At 56.4% G+C, this 18,631-nt stretch overlaps 2 protein-coding genes across 4 annotated transcripts in view; one reads left to right on the forward strand and one right to left on the reverse strand.

Moving 5' to 3' along the window:
- The window catches only part of RAB17 (RAB17, member RAS oncogene family), a 33,031-nt gene extending 19,563 nt beyond the window's left edge, over positions 1–13,468 (forward strand). For all 3 annotated transcript variants that reach the window (XM_004743683.3, XM_004743682.2, XM_004743684.3), the window contains 5 exons: positions 196–355; positions 4,912–5,063; positions 5,825–5,950; positions 7,902–7,995; positions 8,203–13,468. In XM_004743683.3, the coding sequence (XP_004743740.1) occupies positions 199–355; positions 4,912–5,063; positions 5,825–5,950; positions 7,902–7,995; positions 8,203–8,315 (642 nt within the window). In that variant the 5' untranslated portion in view covers positions 196–198 and the 3' untranslated portion in view covers positions 8,316–13,468. The remainder of the gene's footprint in view (positions 1–195; positions 356–4,911; positions 5,064–5,824; positions 5,951–7,901; positions 7,996–8,202) is intronic.
- A 1,175-nt stretch (positions 13,469–14,643) lies between these two features.
- Positions 14,644–15,470, reverse strand: PRLH (prolactin releasing hormone). Its single transcript, XM_045066573.1, has 2 exons — positions 15,371–15,470; positions 14,644–14,807 (listed from the first exon to the last, which is right to left on the reverse strand). The coding sequence occupies exons 1-2, from the start codon at positions 15,468–15,470 to the stop codon at positions 14,644–14,646; spliced, it is 264 nt and encodes an 87-aa protein (XP_044922508.1).
- Between the last annotated feature and the right edge of the window lie 3,161 nt (positions 15,471–18,631).

The following is an 18,631-nucleotide window of genomic DNA, read 5'->3' on the forward strand; positions in this document are numbered from 1 at the left end:
CGCCCCGCTCTGCGGTGAGGGAACAGGGTGCGGAGTGGCGCAGGGTCACCAACCTAGGCTGCTGCCTCGGACCCTGAGCTCCCCGCTGCTCAAGGCTGTCTGCCGTCCCCCAGGGAAGCGGCACCGCAGGGGCGAACTCACTAAGATGTTTTGGCGGCAGACATGCAACCTCCTGCATCTGCTCTCTCTTGGCAGGACATGGCACAGACGGGACAGGTCCCCTCTCCTGGGGCTGGCCTGGACCAGCCCTGCGTGTTCAAGCTGGTCCTCCTGGGAAGTGGCTCTGTGGGCAAGTCCAGCTTGGCTCTCCGGTACGTGAAGAATGACTTCAAGAGCATCCTGCCCACCGTGGGATGTAAGTGACATGGGACAGCATGCCCTTGGTCAGTCTGCTAGAGGGGACGGCAGGGCGGTGGCCCAGGGGTGGGGCATTCCCACACTCGCCCGGGCCCTTGGGTGGCACCCAGCACAGCAGGGAGGGGATGAGGCCCCCCCTTGGTCAGACACATGTGCCGTCCAGAGAGCAGTCTGGTGTCAGCTTAGTGGGAGGCTGCAGGGGGCAGGGGTTCAGGGTCAGGGCCTTGGGCCCCTAGGGCATGGTGTGAGGGGTTGTTCCTGGTGGAACGGGAGCCCAAGGGAAGGCCCCTTAGGCTCGGCCACTCAGCCGCCCAGATAGACAGACCTCGCACCCTGCCCAGGGTCCCTCCTGCCAATGCTGTTCCCCTGGGTAGTGTCCGGAAGAGCAGCTCCCTTTCTGCCTGATCTCAGTTTATCACCTGGTCTGGATTGGGGGATGGGGCGGCATGGAGGGAAGACCCACTCCCTACTTCTTAAAGAAGTAACAGGCCATAGCTCTTGGGGAAAAGGGCCTTTGGAGCATCTGCTGGGTCGTTGACTTCTGTCACACGCTGTTCTGGGGCTGGAAATCCTGTTCTCCACCTAAAATAGAAACTCAACATGTACTTCATGCCAGCCCTCCTGGGAGGTGGCTAGCATGACCAAGGAGAGATCCCCCATTCAGAACCAGAGCTTTGGCCTCAGACTTGGACTCTGCCATGGACAAGCCTTTTGCTTGGCACTTACTCGAGTCCACTCACTCATTCATTCATTCATTCCCTCCCTCCCTCACTCATGCAGTGAGTACCTGCTGGGCGTGGCCTCTGTCCCAGGCCTGCACTAGGTGTGGAGGGCTCTAGAAGATGCCAAACAGGGGCACTGGACAGGGACACACAATGCTAACTTTGACATGTGCATTAGCTACTGGGAAGCCCTGCAGTCTTCTCAGGACAGTGACTGTCAAGAGTGCCAGAGGGACATGGGGGCCGAGAGACCTGCCAGGTCCAGGCCCTCAGCACTCATGGTGAGCTGGGCAGAGAAGGGGTGAGGGGCTGGCTCCAGGAGGGGGGAATCTCCAGAAGAGCTCATAAAGATTCTGGTTTAGCCTGGCTGAGGGGGCCCAGGGCGACCTTCTCCAACAGCAGGAAAAGTGACACCAGTCAGCCACGATACTGGACCAGACTTAAAAGAACACAACAAAGTGCTAAATCTGGCCTGGGGGGTGGGGAGCTTCTGTGGAGAGCAGAGACCGGAGAACAGAATCCGGTCGTGCCCATCATTTGCGTATCCTGCGGAGATAACTATGATGGTAGGTAGCACCTTGAAGCCCAAAGTATTTACTGAAGGCCCTTTGCCAAAACAGTGTGGGCCTCTGCTCTACCAGTATGGGAGAGGGGACCAGTCCCCTAGGAGGCAGTGGGCTGCCACCGTGCTCCCGTGGGAGAGGAGAGGGAGGGACGGTGGTGTGGACACTCGCTGTGAGCCAGAGACTTGGCTCCATGGGACCAGTACCTGCTGGGTTCAAGGGGGTGGGCTGCAGTGAGGACCCTCCCTGGGGGGCAAGAGGGGGCTCCTAAGCACAGAGCCAGCTACGCCAAGGACAGTGCAGTCACTCTGAATTAATGGGAAGTTTACTGACTTTCCCAAGCCTGGCAGACAGTGCTTCCCAGCCCACAGCAGGTACAGGAACCGTGGGCGAGGGCCTGTCCCTGCCCACAGAAACTTGCATAGGTTCCTTCAGCAGGTCTGGGGACATGCTAGCATCCTCCTCACACCCTTCAGAGGTTCTGTTGGGCTCAGGCGGGTGGGCAGAGCCTGGGCTCAGGTCAGAGTGGGGGTCTTTGCTTGGGGGGCAGGCCTAGGGGTGCTCTCTCCCCTCGTGGTCCTCTGCCTGGGCCCTGGACCAGCCTCATCCTCATGGGCAGCTTTGGCCGTCCTCCCCGCTTTCAGGCTCAGGACCCTGCCTCTGCCTTGGGGCTGGTGCTTTGGGTCTTTGTTTCCTTCCCACTGTCCCTGGAGTGCGTACGTGTGCACACCATCAGGCACCAGAAACCACAGAACAGGGGCCCATGGAGCCGCGAGCCTCGAGCTGGGTCTGGCAATCGTTTATTCAAGCAGCTGCCGACCACGGGGCTAGAACTTCCTGACCCTTAAATCTCAGAGTTGACTTCACGTGCTTTATGACACCACAAGGTTGCTTGTGGTTGCTGTCACAGTGGCTACATTGTTATAAAAATAAAGAAGGGCAGTTAATGATTTTATTTGTTATTATACTATAATGTTTATCTGTATATTATAGTCTACAGGATTTATTAGTTATCATGCCATTATAATTAGTACATCATTGTATGTTATCATAAAGGTTAATCTTCCCACTTCAAACGAGATGATGGAATACGATCCCTCCTTTCAGTTATGTCTGTGTAGTCTGTGTTGTACAAAAGCCCTCCGAAGGCAGATGCTTCCATTGTCTGTCTGTCCCCTGGCTGGACGGGGTCTTCCGGGTCTTGCCCTGAGACAGCTGGAACGCTCGTGTCCCCAAAGCAGAACCAGAGTAGGAATCTCAAGGGAGCACAGTCCCCTGGGAGTCATCCTACTGAAGGGAGACCCGAAAAGCCCCACAGCCCCCCCCCCCCCACCGCATCCCACTGCGGGAGAGCGCCTAGCGGGGGAGGTGGGGCAGCTCCAAGGGGGAATGCTATGGGGGCGGGACTGGGGGCTTGAACCACAGGGAGCTCCCGAAGACCCCACTGGGCTCCCCACAGAGCTCTCTTCCTGGAGTCCCAACTGGTCACAGCCCCAGAATTCTCCCTGCTTCCTGGTGCTAGCCCTGCTATCTTAGTGACATCTTTTGGAGCAACGGTGACATCTAGTGCTGGTATGCGTATTTACTGGTGGGTCGCAGTGGCCTGTGTGGGAGGGAAAGACAGCCCTCATTCAGCCTTGTCACCATTCTGGCCCTTGTCAGCCAAGCATTTCAGGTTCCCTTCAACCCCAACCCCGCTGATACTCTGTCCAAGGAAGGCAGATGTGGCCGAGAGGCTTCGATGAACAGAATCAGCTATTTGTTGACATTAAAACCAGACAGAGCACCACCTCGTTCCTCAGGTCGGTGTTTACGGAGATACTTTATAATCTGGGGCAATGCAGTAAAGTGGGGGAAGGGCAATCGGTCATTTTTACACCCTTCACTGCGCAGATGGGGGGCGCTGCGCAGTTCACCTGCCTCTAGGAGCCGCACCCCTCCCCCCCCATTCCCCCAGAGGATGGAAGCGAGACCAGGGCGGGGCTGTTGCTGGGGTGCCAGTGCTGAAGTCTGTGGTGGGACCAGAGGAGGCAGGGGACCCGGTCTGGGCTGTGATGGAACCACGATGTGTAAGTGCACCAGGCGGCCCTGCCCATCCATCCGAGGCCCCGTGAAAATGTGCCTGTGTGTCACCTCCAGCTACGTATTCTAGAAACAGAAAAATTCCTGGTTCTTGGCCCAATGCCACCCCACCCCCCCACCTTGAGGCCAATATCATTTATTCTTCCTGGCTTTAGCTGTGATGATGTAGAAAATGCGGTCAGTGGTTTCTGGACAAGAGAGATAATTAATGTGGGCTCTTCCCCTGATTGGAGCCAAGGGCTCCAGGGGGCTGGGGAGGAAGTTTGCCCTGGAGAGGAGTCCAGGGGCCCTGGAGAGACCTCATGTCTCTCTCTGGGGGAGTTAAGGTTCTCCTCTCTGTAAACACCCCATCACTCGTGCCTCATCTTCGCTGGGACTGAAAGCCCTCCCAGCAGCCACCATTTACAAAGCAGAGAAGGAGCAGATGGGAAGCTAGGGTTGCTGAGTTGGGGAGGCTGACCCGAAGGTGTTTCCTGTGGGGAACCTACCAGTGGCGGGTTTTAGGGAACAACCAAAATCAAGTTCAGGAATGTGATTGGACATGATAGAAGGATGTGGACAGGAGGCCACCGTCCCGCCCTGTGAGTCAGGGAGAGCCGCGGGCAGGCAAAGGAAGGGGAGCTCCAGGCACAGACCCTGCTCTCCTCTCTTTTCTTGTGGTTTGACACCCACTGTGGGAAGGGGGCACCGTCGGCTCGTGGTGAAGAAGAGGGCACTGAGATTTAGAGGGGTGGGAGGGAGAGAGGGAGGGAGGAAGAGGGAGAGACAGATCAAGGGTTCTGTGTCTCTTCCTATAAAGGCACTGATCCCACAGTGGGGGCTCCCTCCTCCTGACCTCATCTAGCTCTGATTATGCCCCAGAGGCCTCACCTCCTAAGACCATCACTTTGGGGATAGGATAGGACATGACCTCTAGGAGGTTTTATCTGACCTCAGGTTTGTGGGTGTGCAGCGAAAGGCAGATGAACACGCGGACACCTGGGTGGGTGGGTTCTGTTAGGAGCCCCCCCCCCGCCCCCGAGCTGGAGTCTTATGCCAAAGAATCATGATCTCAGCCCAGACTCATCCCTTAGCTTCTGTTCCTAGCAGGGTGAATCGTCCCGCCACAGCTCTGTCTGCATCCTGCCTCAGTGGCCCAGCCCAGGCTCTAAAGACCATGTCTTCTAAAGCCCGGGCTTCTGTTTCAGGTGCATTCTTCACGAAGGTGGTGGACTTGGGCGCCAAGTCTCTGAAGTTTGAGATCTGGGACACAGCTGGCCAGGAGAAGTACCACAGCATCTGCCACCTGTACTTTCGGGGCGCCAACGCTGCGCTTCTGGTGTATGACATCACCAGGAAGGTGAGCCTTGCCTCGGTCATGTTCCCACCTTCCTTTGCAAGACGTCTGCCTTCTGTTCTCCCAGACGCAGGGATACTCTCTTCTGAAGGCTTCCTGTGACCAGCCCATGCTGGTGCTTTATGGTAAAACCACCACAGCCAGTGGGCAGCACATCTGTGAAAGTCTGTCACTTCCTCCAGGAAGCTCTTGCTGATAACCCGTGCTCCTGCTACTGCATGGTTGAATTTGTGCCCCTGCATGGTCCTCTCAGAACACCCTGCTAGAGCACCCCCATCTTCACTCCTGATGCCTTGGGGGCCTACGGCACTGGTGAGGGGTGTGTCGCGGAAAGAGCACACGGCCCCTGGCTGTACATCCACAGGGTGTTGTCTGGGTCGATGCTGAGTACGAGTCAGCAGGTACTTAGAGCTGGAGGAGGGAAGGCAGGGATCTGTGGGAGGGATGGGGTGGGCACCTGACTCAGCCTGGGGTAGGGGGTGCTTAGCATGTTGGGGTTGGAGTGGGGCGGGGCAGGGAGGTGGCTGAGGGCAGGTGAGCAGGAAGAGAGCAGAGTCTGTGGGTGGGGTGGGCTGGGGGCAAGCACCGTGCCACGGGCTGCAGCGTGGGAGGCTGCCCACCTGAGCAGCTCAGTGGTGGGCAGAGGGGCCAATGGGATCATACCCCTTTTAACAGGAAGGCCACCCGCCTCTGCCTGCTCCTTGCCAGGATAGCTGGTGAAACCACCCACAGGGTTTGTTCTGATGTGTTTTCCCCTTTGTCAGGATTCCTTCTGCAAGGCTCAGCAGTGGCTGAAGGACCTAGAGAGGGAGTCCCCCCCAGGGGAGGTGGTGGTGATGCTGGTTGGGAACAAGACGGACCTCGGCGAGCAGCGGGAGGTGACGCTCCAGGTAACCCTGACAGTGCCGTTTTGTTCCCCGAGGGGCGAAGAGAGTGACCCCAAAACACACCCGCACCTGTCACTCCGTCACCTGCCCACTCACATGCACACGCACACGCACACGCACACACGTCACACACATGCACATGCACAAACACATATGCTTCCCGCTTGACTTTCCCTTTGGGACAAAGATTTCTGGGCTTTCCTGGAGATGTTAGGTCTAGAAATGGCTCTTCCCCAGGTGTGGGGAGGCCAGCCGAGCGGCGAGCTGGTGGAGGGTCGGCCCTGCGTACTGTTCCCAGGAGCGGGGACACGCTGTGCTGCCAGCCTGCAGGGACCCGCTGGCTCAGCCAGGGTTGTGAGGAACCCACGCCCTTCCTGCCGCGCCCTCCCGTGTTCACTTCGGTGGGTTTTCAGATCTTTTTCTTTGTGCTTGATAAATTGAGTAAGTCCAAATTTGCTTGCTAGCAACTGAGGGAGGAATAGACCAGTAGAAAGCGAGAGCTTTGTAAAGAGATCCAAGGTGGAATAGAAGCCCGTAGAGCGCTGTGAGATGGCGGGCGGTGAGCGAGGGCGAGGGGTACGTGTGCGCGGGTCCGTGCCTGCAGGGTGTGTGTGCAGACCATGTGTGTGCGTGCATAGGAAGGTGTGTAGGTGTGTGTGTGAAGGAAGGGTCTGGGAGGGCACGGGCAGGCGGGATGAGTAGAGTGTGGCTGGCAGAGGGAAGAGCAGGGTGCTGGCTGTAGGGGGTCGGCTGATGCCGCCAGGAGGGGAAGGCTGTGATGAGAAGGCAGTGGGCTCAGAAGCAGAGATCCCAGCGTGTGGCATTAGGGAGGGGGCAGTATTTGGGGGCAACAAAGAGTCCTCAGAGGATTTTGAGAAGCTAGGGGCCAGGGCATGATGGGTGATTTGGAAAGAGTATTTGGGGGTAAGTCAGGTCAAGTTAGTTGGGGAGACCAGGACCTGGGTGGGGAGATTGCTGGGAGGCAGGCAGCCCAGCTCTGGGGGAGTGAGGGGCCTCAGGCAGCAGCACCCTTGCCCTGGGCTGAGCCTGTTCTGCCTGTGCAGGAAGGCCTCCTGGCTTAGAGCTCACACTAACGGACACCCTGAGGCCAGGGCTGTAGACCTCACCCACCACCCAGGACCCTGGACCACCCCCTGATCTTTTCTTTATTCTGAGCTCCCGCTAAGCACAGCTGGGCCTTGAGTCTGCACCTGGAGGTCCAGGTGCCAGGGACACGGGCATCCAGCCATGGGGGCGACGTTGGGTGCTTTGGCCAAGGCAGGGACGAGGGGAGCATAGATTTCAGGTGAATTTTTTGGCTCTCATTTTCAAATAATTTCAGAATTACAGAAAGCATTGCAAAAGTACTACAAAAAGGTCCTGTCTGTCCCAACTCCCCCAAGCCCCCACTCCCAGTCTTCCCGAATGCTAAGGTTTTGCATAAACATTGAATCCAATCAGAAAGTGGACATTCCTATAATAGTACGAAGTGTTCATCTTTCTCGGATCTCAACAGTTTCACACTAGCACACTTATGTATCACTCCCTGCAGTGCTACCCTGGGGGGGAAGCCAGGAGGGACCCCCAGAATCAGGGCCCAGATGCGCTCCCCCCCGCAGGGAGCTCTGCCTGCTTCCCTTCCATATTTCTTGCCTTCCCACATGTTTTTTCCCCCATGTCAGAGCCCCCAGGTGCCAGAGGGGAGACGTGAGGGCAGGGAGCCACCAGGGGAAGCTGGTGCTGGGGCTCTGCTGGGGTGTGGGGCCCTCATGGAGGGGCGAGTACTTCCCCGCCTCCCCACCACCCTCCTCCTATCTCCCCAGCCCTGGGCCCCTCCAGGAGCACCATGACCCAGAACCGAGGAACTGGTTCTTGGGTTTTTGAAGGCAGCCCAGTATTCCTAGGAAAGTGTGTTTTGTAACCAGTGTGGGAATTTTGTTGCTTTTTCCGGCAGGAAGGGAAAGAGTTTGCGGAGAGCAAGAGTCTGCTGTTCATGGAGGCCTCAGCCAAACTAAACCACCAGGTGACCGAGGTCTTCAACGCTGTAGGTGAGTGGTGGAGCCCCCAGGAGAGCCAGGGTGGGGGTGGGGCTCAGCTCTGGCTTTGCTTCTTGATTCTCCTTTCTGGTATCCCAGGACCCAGCAGAGTATCTCCAGGGGCCCGAACTTGGTGGCTCTGTGTAAAGGTCAGGGAGGGTGGGACCTGGGACAGCCTGGTGGGCTTTCTCCCAGACCACTCTTCTCTGCCCTTCGCAGCCTGGGAGCTCCTGCAGAGAGAAGAGAAGAAGGAGGGACAGCAGCAGCGTGGAGATGCAGGGCTGGCTCTGAACGGGGCATCTGCCGGGCAGGCCAGGTGCTGCCCCCACTAGCAGCAGCCACGTTAGGGTGGGGGGCCTGGGGAAGATGCCCCCCCCCAGGCCAGGAGGCTCAGCAGGGGGAGCCACTGCCTCCACCAAGGATCTGAGTCGCCATCAAACAGGCTTGTTCCCTGAGTCCCAGAGGTTCTGGAAGCTGGCATCCGCCAGTGTTCCCACTTCCCAGAGCCGGTGGGAATCGTTCAGGAGAAGATCCGGGGCTAGGGGGCTTCTAGGGCTGATACAGAGAACGTTCACCTTTTAGCATTTGTGGGCCCTGCTCCTGGGCTCCCAGGGAAGCTGTGCTTTAATACTTTCGAAGGTCAAAGTGATTCGGCAAAACCTTTCCAAAGCTTGGGCTGCATTTCTGCCCCCAGCACACACTGTGCATTGGCCTCACAGGAAAAAAAAAAAACCCCATAAGGAACATTCCAAACATAAAGATAAGGGAAAGGAAACACCTCCCTGGTTCCTGGAAGATTAAAGTCCTATAACCTGGCACACACTAAAACCAAGATAAAAATCTGTAACTTTCTGGAATGTCCTTTGTCACGATGACATTGATAACCCCTGACATTGATACCCGATGCCCAGGCCAGGTGCGCCCGCCCTGGCCTGGATGGCTGTCCCTTCTGCAGTCTCACTGTCCATCTGGGGCTGGGCCCGCCTGGTTCTGAGAGTTGGGGGAGGAGGGGTCAGGCCCGCATGGGGGTGACAGTGTTGGGAAGATCATGGGACTTCCTACATCTCGGGGCGGTGGCCCCAGGAGGGATGGCATCTAATGGGACAGTTGGGGCGGGGTTGGGGGTGGGGGACCGGCCCCTCCACCCTCTCTTCTCCTGGCTCTGAGTTCAGCCAGTGATGCTTGTGCCCAGGGAACCTGAGGACACAGATTTCTAGCCCTGGTGTGAGTGGAACTGCCCGTATGTCTGCAGACATCCAGCCACTTTCTCTGAGCTGGTGTCGCCGAGTTTGCGAGGCTGGGGTTTGTGATGGTGCGTGTTTTAGGAGGGCTTGTTCCGAGTGAACGAGGAGGTAGGCCCAGGCCCAGACTGTGGCTCAGGGCCACAGGACACTTCTCCAGGGCCGACACATCACATGTTCACCCCATTACTGCCTGTTTCCAGGGGCAGGACCAGATGGTCTTTTGGGGAGGTTAACCCTGATGTCAAGTTGAGGGTATTTCAGAGGGTGCGCTGTTTTGTGAGGTGGAGAGGTGGCATTGGTTTTCATCCTTGCCCCAAAGTCTGAAATTATAAACACTAAGACACTGTGGTCCACCTGGAAAGGCTGCTTTCGCTGTATTGCTGGGAGGACCAACAGCAGGACAGGAGTAAAGCATCCTTTCACGCTTACTCTGAATTCTTGGCATCCATGAGGGGCGTGCCAGCGTTTCTAGGGGCTCCTCTGCACTGGTTCTCTGCTTGCGTCCACCCTGCCACAGGCCTATCATCCCAGCCGAGGGCCTGGACCTTTGGTTGGGGCCCAGCAGGCAGGGAGCTCTGAACTGATCAGGACTCACCCTGGCATTGGCTAGGACCTGTCCAGCTGGGGTCGTCTCAGCATGGCTGTATCCCTCCAAAAGTCAGGGCTCCCGACAAGGCTCCCTCCTACGTTCTGGCCCCTGGTCCCTCCCTCAGCCTACAGGCCTGGGACCCCCTGCATTCCAACCTCAAGATCATGGTATGTCTTCCCAGACAAATGCAGGTTTCCCAAGGCGTCTCTGGTCATGCTTGAGAAAAGCTAAAGGATAAATACAGAAATAAAAGCGTCTGAGAGGGTCTGTTACCCAGATTTCCACTCACGCTATTTTGTTCCTTAAACAATTTCATCGGTGACAGTTTCTGACAGTAGTCAAGCCGCACTCTGTTTCATATTATTCTCATGTAGATGCAGTACGTGGGGGTGAGTCCCAGGGGTGCCAGGCTGTCTCTAGTGCTCCCCTCACCTCCTGGCTGCAGCAGACCCAGGACCCCCCGGTGCCCACCTGGTGGGTCCCATCTTGGAGGCGGCAAGAGGCTGAGGTCACCCATGGCCACTAGGTGGTGCTCCATCATCACTCAGGACAAACCTTGGGGTTCAAGGGCACAGGGTCCCTGCCTTTGCTCTGCTAAATGCCAGGCTTTCAGAGAAATTTCCTGTGAGTTGATTGAGGCAATAGGAAGTGGGGGAAATGAGGATGATGTGTGTAGGACGCCACATATCTATGTCTCTTTCCCTCCCGTTTTGTCAAGTTCGTATCGCTGCGCTGGAATTTATTGTTAGAACATATCCTTGGACGGATTTCTACCAGGCATCCCTCTTTGTGCCCCGACACTTGATGGGGTGCCTTGTGCTTCTGGAGCTCAGGTTCCCCATCGCCCTGGATGTGATGACTCCTCACCCTCTCCTCCGACCCCACCAGGCAGGTGGCTCAACCCTGCATTAGAATCACCTGGGAGCCTCCTTTGGCCGTATCCCTGGCCCATCACCTGCCCTGGTTCCATGGGTCTCCAGGAAGCTTGCGCCCAGGGCGTTTCACCTCCCCAGTGAACCTAATATTCTGGCAAGATGGGCAATGGCCCTGAGGCCAAGGGCTCTGTTCTTCCTTCTGTGGGGTGCTCGGTGCCTGGCAACATCAGACACACGTCAGCGGTTCAACCAACATGTGTCCAGCAGGAGGATAGAAACTATTCCTTCCCCGCTCCGAGACCTAAAGGAAAGGCAGGCTCTCCAAAACCAGCCTCTATCACAATAGACAGGGGATTCTGGAAGGGTCTCTGTGCCATGTTTTGCCCACCTCATGTCTGCTCCATCCTGGAACCTGTGATGGGGGGAAGGGTGGGCAATGGGTATGGAGCACGCAGAGAGATGCATTCCCCATGAAGACTCCTGGGAGAAGAGGTCTGCATTGGCCTCGAGTCCCCATGGGGGTCAGCCTGGGAGGCCCCTGTCCTGCCTGCAATGGGAAAGCTGCTCCTGCTCTGCTCAGCCTGGGTATCTACCTGGGTCCTCTTTGGAGCTGGGGGAGGTGTGTGCCCCTTTTAGGTGGTGGGGGCAGGAGATTCCGGGGGTTGAGACGGGGCCCCTCGGAGGAACCCTGCCGACCGGCCTGCAACCTTACCCCTTCTCTGTCTTCTGCTTCTGTGGGAGGTGTCTCCTCCAACCCCATTGGAAGGATCCCCTTCACATGATCAGAAAGAAAACTCCAGGCCCAAGGAGCCTCTGAAATTAAGGCATCAGTAAAGCCAGATTTCATTCTCAACCCAACCTCAGTTTCTGCCCTCTCTGGAATGTGACTTTTAGCCTGATGTACTGGAATTTCCTGGAGGTGATCCTCTGAGAGACCCGTTCTCCCCTATTAGGGCGACCTCCCTCAACAAGGCTAATAAACTCTAAGACAAAAGGAGCCTTCTCTCTGCTTTTCAACACCTTTCCTTCTCTGCACCTTGACAGAACCTCTCACTACTGGCTAGACTGGCTGTGGCCCCATTCATGAGTCGCTTAATAAAGTCAATTAGATCTTCAAATTTTTTTTTTTTTTTTTAACAGCCCAGAGGACCTGACTCGATCCATTCTTCTTCTTCCAAAATGTATTCCCAGGGTGCCTGGGGGCTCAGTCCATTGAGCCACCCGTGTCTGACTCTTGATCTCAGCTCAGGTCTTGATCTCAGAGTTGTGAGTTCAGGGCCTACGTTGGGCTCCCTTTATCCTCTTGCTGGAACTCCCACTGGCCAAACTGAGGACAATCTGAGCACCCAAAAATTATTTGTAAGTGTTGAACAGAGAGAGAGAGAGAGATACCTCCTTTTGAAGAATATGGTAACAAATGTGGAAGGAATTGGAGAATCTTCCTGGTGCAACATGCTGGTGAGGACATGGGCTCCCAGTGGGGATGTTCAGTGGGTGCTTAGATCCTTGGCTGGGGGCTCTGGGTAAACCGGCTGCTGCCTCAAGCACGCAGTGAGGGACAGGAAGACCCCTTATAGCTGAGATCCTCCTCCATGGGAGGGTTGGCCCCAGCATCTGTCCGAGTGGGGCCTGGACTGTCCATCAGATGATGCGGGGCAGAAGGGACATGGAGCCCTGAGTAACCCATCAGACTGAGGCCCTGCCTTTCCCTCTCAGACCACAGGAAATGCGGGGACGGAACATGAACAAGGTAACCACCCTCTGGGGACCAATCCACACATCACCTCCCATATCATTTCACAGGATAACGCGTCTGGGCTCTTGTAAAAGTCCATGTCATGACAAAATAAGGTGGGGGGCTAAGGAGCAATGCCTAACAGCAACAGTGGATTTAGGTTGTAACCTGGTTTCAAAAAAAATAAAAATAAAAAGAAAGAAAGAAAGAAAGAAAAAGAAAGAAAGAAAACAAGATAGCCAAAACTTTCTGGCCGTGGGGATTTTTTAATATGGACTAGAAATTAGATGATATTACAGAATTATTAAAAAATGAATCAGGGACAATAATTTTATGGTCATGCAGGAGACCATCCTTATTTTGAGGGGGAACATATGGAAACATCTAGGGGAAATGTCACGATGTCTACAACTTACTTCCAAATGGGAAGGGGGAGAGAGAGACAGAGAGAGAGAGAAATGCGGTAATAATGGTTGAAACTAAGTGGAGGGTGTGTGGATGCTCGTTAGGCTATGTTTTGAACATCCTTGTATGTTTGAAAACTTTCATGACAAGTTGTAGGAAACATACAACCTCTTGCCCCTTCCTCCCTCTGGGACACAGAAGAGGTGCCGGAGTCTGGAGCTGCCCAACCTCACGTCCCGTCTGAGCTTCACCCTGAACTCTTCTCTGAGAATGTGTGCAATTCAGTGGTATTAGCCCATTTAAACTGTTCTGCAGCCACCATCTGAGTCTGGTTCCAACGCATTTTCATCCCATTAAGCAGTTACCCTGACAACTGGCGCACATTTTCATGTAGATCGGATCTTGCAGGATGTGGGTTTTTGTGTCTGGCTTTTTCCACCTAGCATCACGTTTTCAAGGACCCAAACTGGAGCATTCAGTCCAATTCTGTCCCTTTTTATGGTTGAATCATAATCCATGCTGGCTGGACCACGTTTTGTTTATCTGTTCATCCCTGGCTGGGTATTTGGTGTTTCTACCTTTCTGCCTCTTGTGAATTGTGCCGCTGTGAACATTTCTGTATAAACATTTGTTTGAACACCTGTTCTCACTTCTTCTGGGGACATACCTGGGAGTGCTGTGGGCCATATGGTGACTCGATGTGTAACTGTCTGAGGACGTGCCAGACTGTTCTCCTGGCTGCTCGCTCTTCCAGGCCTGGGCAGCACCTGCCTGCCTTGGGTACAACCTCACCCCTCCCATCCCTGTGCTCACTGCACCCTGGGGAGGTGCCCATGTAGCAGGGGCTCATCCCTGGGCGAGCTGACCTCTGCCTTCCCTGGGGTCTCCCTGTGGCTGGGGAGGTGGGGCAGCTCTGCCGCCTCTCCATGTCTGGGGAGCTATGGACGCCCCTTCCTTGAATGGGAGCAGGGACAGCTGGGGTCTGGGGTCCTGCAGGCTCGCTCTGGGGCCTCCTGAGTGTGGCCCGACAGAAGTCCTGTGGTCAGGGTGGGTTCCTGAGACCCTGAAAACAGGGTGAAGGCAGAGGCCCATGGGCTTTGGGTGTGGAAGTAACTGGATAAGCCTGTCCCCACTGTTCTCACTCCCTCACGCTGGGTTGGAGAGGGCCTTGGGGAAGGGGTCTACATTGAACGTACACAAGGTTGGCCAGCAAACACGTGCTATGCCTGCCTGAGCTGTCGAATGAGATGGGTGTTACTGCCCCAGGGTGTTTAGATGTGGAAACTGAGTCTCAGAGGGAAGGGCTGGCCTCCGTTGCCTGGTCGGAGGCAGGACATAGGGACATCTCGGTTGAGTTTGAAACAAGCAGCTCATGCTCCTCTTTCTCCTCGGAGTACTCAGAAAGGGGGTAAAAGGGACTGGGCTCGGAGAGGGACAGGTCAGGCTGAGGGGCTGTGCTGCCCTCTCCCAGGGGCCTCCTGCATGGGGTGGTGCAGTGCACAGCCTAGGCAGCCACTCAGAGTGGCCCAGGTGGAGGGTGCACATGCAATAGGTTGCAGGTGACCCCAAAAGGCCCCAGGTCCCCTACTCAGTGTGGGGTGCCTTCGGGCAAGTCATGGCACCTCTGGGCTGCTAGGCTCTGAGTGTCCTTTCAAGCAAATGTGCCAGGAGGACAAACAGCTCCCACGTGGCCACCACAAAGACACGTCTAAGCAAGGCCAGCTGCTTTTATTAGGACTGGAGGGCAAGTAGCCTGTGGAACGGGGAATGCGGGGGGACAGCTCCACAATTATTCCTCTGTGGGCTGAGCTGTCACCCATCCCGGGCGGGCTCGGCACCTCCTTGCAGGGGGAAGCAGGCGGGCTGTCGCCAGAGGCTGGGCTTCGCCACGTCCCTCAGGGCTGCTCTCCTCCGGCCGAAGCGTCCCACGGGCCTGATTCTGCGGCCTGTGTACCAGGCGGGATCGATGTCCGGGGCTGGGAAGGAAAGGGTGAGGGCCGCATATGGGTGTGGGTGCTGTGTCCATGGCATGCGTACGCTGTGCACTCCCGTGGGTGGCAGGGCCCAGTGCTCACACGCAGTGCTCCCCCAGGGTCCCCAGCTCACGGCTGTCCACCTGCCCAGGCCATGCTGGGACCACCTGTGCAGCAGGGACACCCAGAGGGTGTGACAAGGCCAGTGCTGGTCAGTGGGAAGCTTCGGGAAATGGGAATTCAAACTCACCAGCAAACCCTACCCCCCCACCCAGGTACTTGGGCCGGGGTAGAAAAGGCCAACTCTGGCCCAGGCCACCTTCAGGGGCAGGAAGCGACCCCCTCCACTGTGTGTTGTGCAAGGGCAGGGGTGCCGGAGAGCCGGTGACAGGGCCTCTCTGCGGAAAAGCCTGGTGAACAGCAGGCCACACCCCTTCCAGAGCTGAGGCACCTAGCGATGCCGGGACCCCTGGTTAGGAGGTGGCCAGGCCCCAGCCAGGGTCCCTCGTCCGGGGAGCGGTGGTAGCAGGTGAGGGAGGCTAAATCTGGGTGTCCTGGGCACTTACTGCGGATCTCCATGGAATGCTGGTGGGCTTGGCTGGCAGCCCCTTTCAGAGCCAGGCACAGCAGCAGCAGGCACAGCAGCCAGGTCTGCAAAGCCTTCATGCCCCCTGCTCCTCACTCAGGCCCTGCTGGAGGTGGGATCCCACACAGGAGGGCGCAACCTGGGGCAGAAGGGCCAGAGTGATGTTATGCACACGTGCAGGTGTGTGCTCACCAAGGTGGCTACCCTAGATAATGTGAGCAATGTGTGTGTCTGTGTGCACAAATGTGTATACACACGTGAGTGCACTGCATTCAACTGTGTGTGAGTGTGCACATGTAAGTGCATGTGTGCACACACGAGGTGTTAGTGCATTTGTGCTGGCGTGCATAGGAGTGTGTGCACGAGAGAGTGCATATGGACCGGTGTGCATGGGTGTGTGTGTGTGCATGTGTGCCAGTGTGCATGGGAGTGTGTGCACATGTGAGTGCACGTGTGTGGGGCAACACTGCATTGCACACTCCGATCTGTGCTAGGGTGGTCCTGGGCACATACCTAGCAGACAAACCCAACTCTTTGTGAAATCTGTCACCCTCCCTGGGACCTCCTTGTCTCCTCTGTCCAGAGAGAGTTACCTGAGGCCATCGTGTGTGTCAGCCTCTGACAGGCTTAGGTTTGCACCGACCCTCTGTTGTGGGAAGGATCCGGGAGGTGTATGAAAGGGGGTGCAGAGTGATGGGCTGTCTTGGACCTGCCTTGGTCTTTCTGTCCATCTGTGTTAGGGAACTGGAAGGATGGGAAGTCTCTGTACCGCTGTGCATGTCGTGCACCCAGGCAGGGAGGGCAGAGGTGAGTAGGCTGTGGGGGGTTGGTCCCAAGGAACTCAGGGTCACTGCAGAGTTGTGGGGGCAACTTGCCTACCTCAGACACGGCCAGGGGTGGGGTGTGTCATGCCTCTGCCTCTCGTGGGCTGGGACCCCGGTGCAGGCTTCTTTCCCTTGCTTAGACTAGGACCTCCGGACACACCCCAGAGAGCAGGCAGCAGCCAGGAGATGCAGGGGAGTCTGTCCTCTGTCCTTACCAAGTGCATTATGATCCCAGATGCCACCTGCTGTGTCTCCAGGAGATGGGACCTGCTCTCATGCAGCAGGACCCCTACCACGCATGGGGCATGGCAGCACCAGAGGGCTGTGGGCACCAGAGGCATTCAGAAAGTCCTTGTTCACCCTGCCCGAGTGGAGGCGTTGACCTACCTAAGGGACATCTGTCAGGCTGACTTGGTGCCCCGGCTGCAGGCACCTACATCTTTGGCACTTGGAAGACTCCTGGGAGCCCCCTTTGCTTCAGGGAGGACCCCCTCTGCTGACCTTGACTTTCCAGCCTGTCCGAGCCCCATGGAGAGTGCTCATGGTCTGAGCTATTTAAAATGACCACCTCTCTCCATTTCAGAGGCCCATTGGGGTGTCACACACTGGGCAGTGTTGGGGTCCCCAGTCCGGAGGAACTAGCAGTTATCACCAGGAAGCAGAGGAACAAACCAGACTGGCTGGGCTGTTTCTTGTTCCTTTGGGCAGGACCCATACCAAGTGATTGGCATTGGAGAGGTTGGCAGTGCCCAGCTCCCGGTCCCCAAGGACCTGCTTCTCTGCCGGCTAAAGATTTTTGCTGCCGATCCTTTGGGCTTCCCGGTCCGCATTCCCAGAGGAGTTGCATGGGACAATTTGCCTTTTGTCTCCACTGCGGACCACGCTTCAGTGTGGGGGCCCCTGGGCAATCTGGTGGCCCACAGACACACCACTCTCTGACTCAGGGAGCAACCCCCAGCCCGCCAGGGAGGATAGTGAGCGGGAAGGAGCCCAGAGAAACAGCGCGAGAGCTACTCACCACAGGTCCCTACGAGGGTGGCGGCGAGCGTGCTGCGGCTCGGTGGTGACCCAGACAGAGCCAGCTCACCCCCTTTTATTACCCGAGGAGGAGGCAGCCCACCCCCCAGGTACCCCCCGCACCTCCCCCTCCCTCCCAGGGCGGCATCAGGACAGAGTCTGCGCTTTTCCTTTTCTGTCTTCTATTTTTTTTTTTAAAACTCATCAGCTATGTGATTTGTCCCTTCCTGTTATATAATTGCATTTGGGTCGAGTGGTTTTAAAACACATTAGCCTTCCTTCATCACGCTGGCCCCTGGGCTGACAGCAGAGTCCCCGGTGCCCGTAGGGCCCGCTGTGAATGCAGCATGGTGGCTCGAGCCCCCCAGCCTAGCCCGTCCCCGCCCGGCATCTGCCCTCTGTCCCCGCCGGTGACACGCAGACCACATTTGTCCTGTTTCCGTAATGCCCAAAATGCTTTCTCCTAGGCCTTCCATAGTCTTCACAATTGAGGTGTGGAACGAGCAAGTTTGTTACTGTTCTAAAACAAGTAAGTTAATTTTTATTGTACAATAATGAACAAATTCATTTTTTATTATAAAAGCAATTTGTATACATTTTGGAAGAATTTAGCATGTGTTGGAAATGAGGGGAAACAGCACCAGTCCCATGGAGGAAGTGAGTCCTTCAGCACACGTGATGTGTCTCCTTCTAGGGGGGCGTCTCCCTGCCCGTTGTCAGGGTACGTTCTCTGGATGTCTGCACGTTGAATCTCGCTGCTTCCCTTCAACAGGCCCTCGAGTTGTTAAAAGAATAGCTTTAAAATAGCTGCACGATACTCTACAATCTAACTGCGACTGAGGAGCTAACTTCGTGCTTGGAATGATTACAGAGGACATGAAGGTTGTGCATTTCTGTGGTCAGAAGCCCCTTCTGGGGAAGAGGCCTCCTGGTGGCTCCCCTTGGGTGAGCGTGGGGGGACAACCCCCCACTTCATGCCTCTGTCAGACTTCTAGTGAAAGCTTCGGGGTGCACATGACCCTCAGGGTGTCTGTCCCACGCACTTCGCCCTTGCCCCGCAGCTGCCATTCCCAGCAGTGAAGGTTCTGTGGCTCCCTGGTGATGGGGAGTATTGGGGACACAGCAGGGGCAGGGCAGGGCAGGGGGGGAGGGTGGGCGGGGTCTTCTGCCCTGGGCTGCAGGGTAAGGACACCAAGACTGGATTTTGCCAGAATTTCTGCATCATCTGTAGTCAAAAGCTGCCGGTGCTCGTGGTGAAGAGTAGTGATGGTGACACAGGACACTCTCTCCTGGGGTGTGGTCCTGTCTGAGGGGGTCGTCTGGCGATCCCCACAGATGTGTGCGCACAGGGCCCCCAGTGCAAGAGAGGAGCCGTGGGAGCACGTTGGCCCTGTACACAT

The sequence above is a fragment of the Mustela putorius genome, unplaced genomic scaffold, assembly GCF_011764305.1.
Source record: "Mustela putorius furo isolate JIRA1106 unplaced genomic scaffold, ASM1176430v1.1 tig00003869_pilon_pilon_pilon, whole genome shotgun sequence".
NCBI classification, from domain to species: Eukaryota; Metazoa; Chordata; class Mammalia; order Carnivora; family Mustelidae; genus Mustela; species Mustela putorius.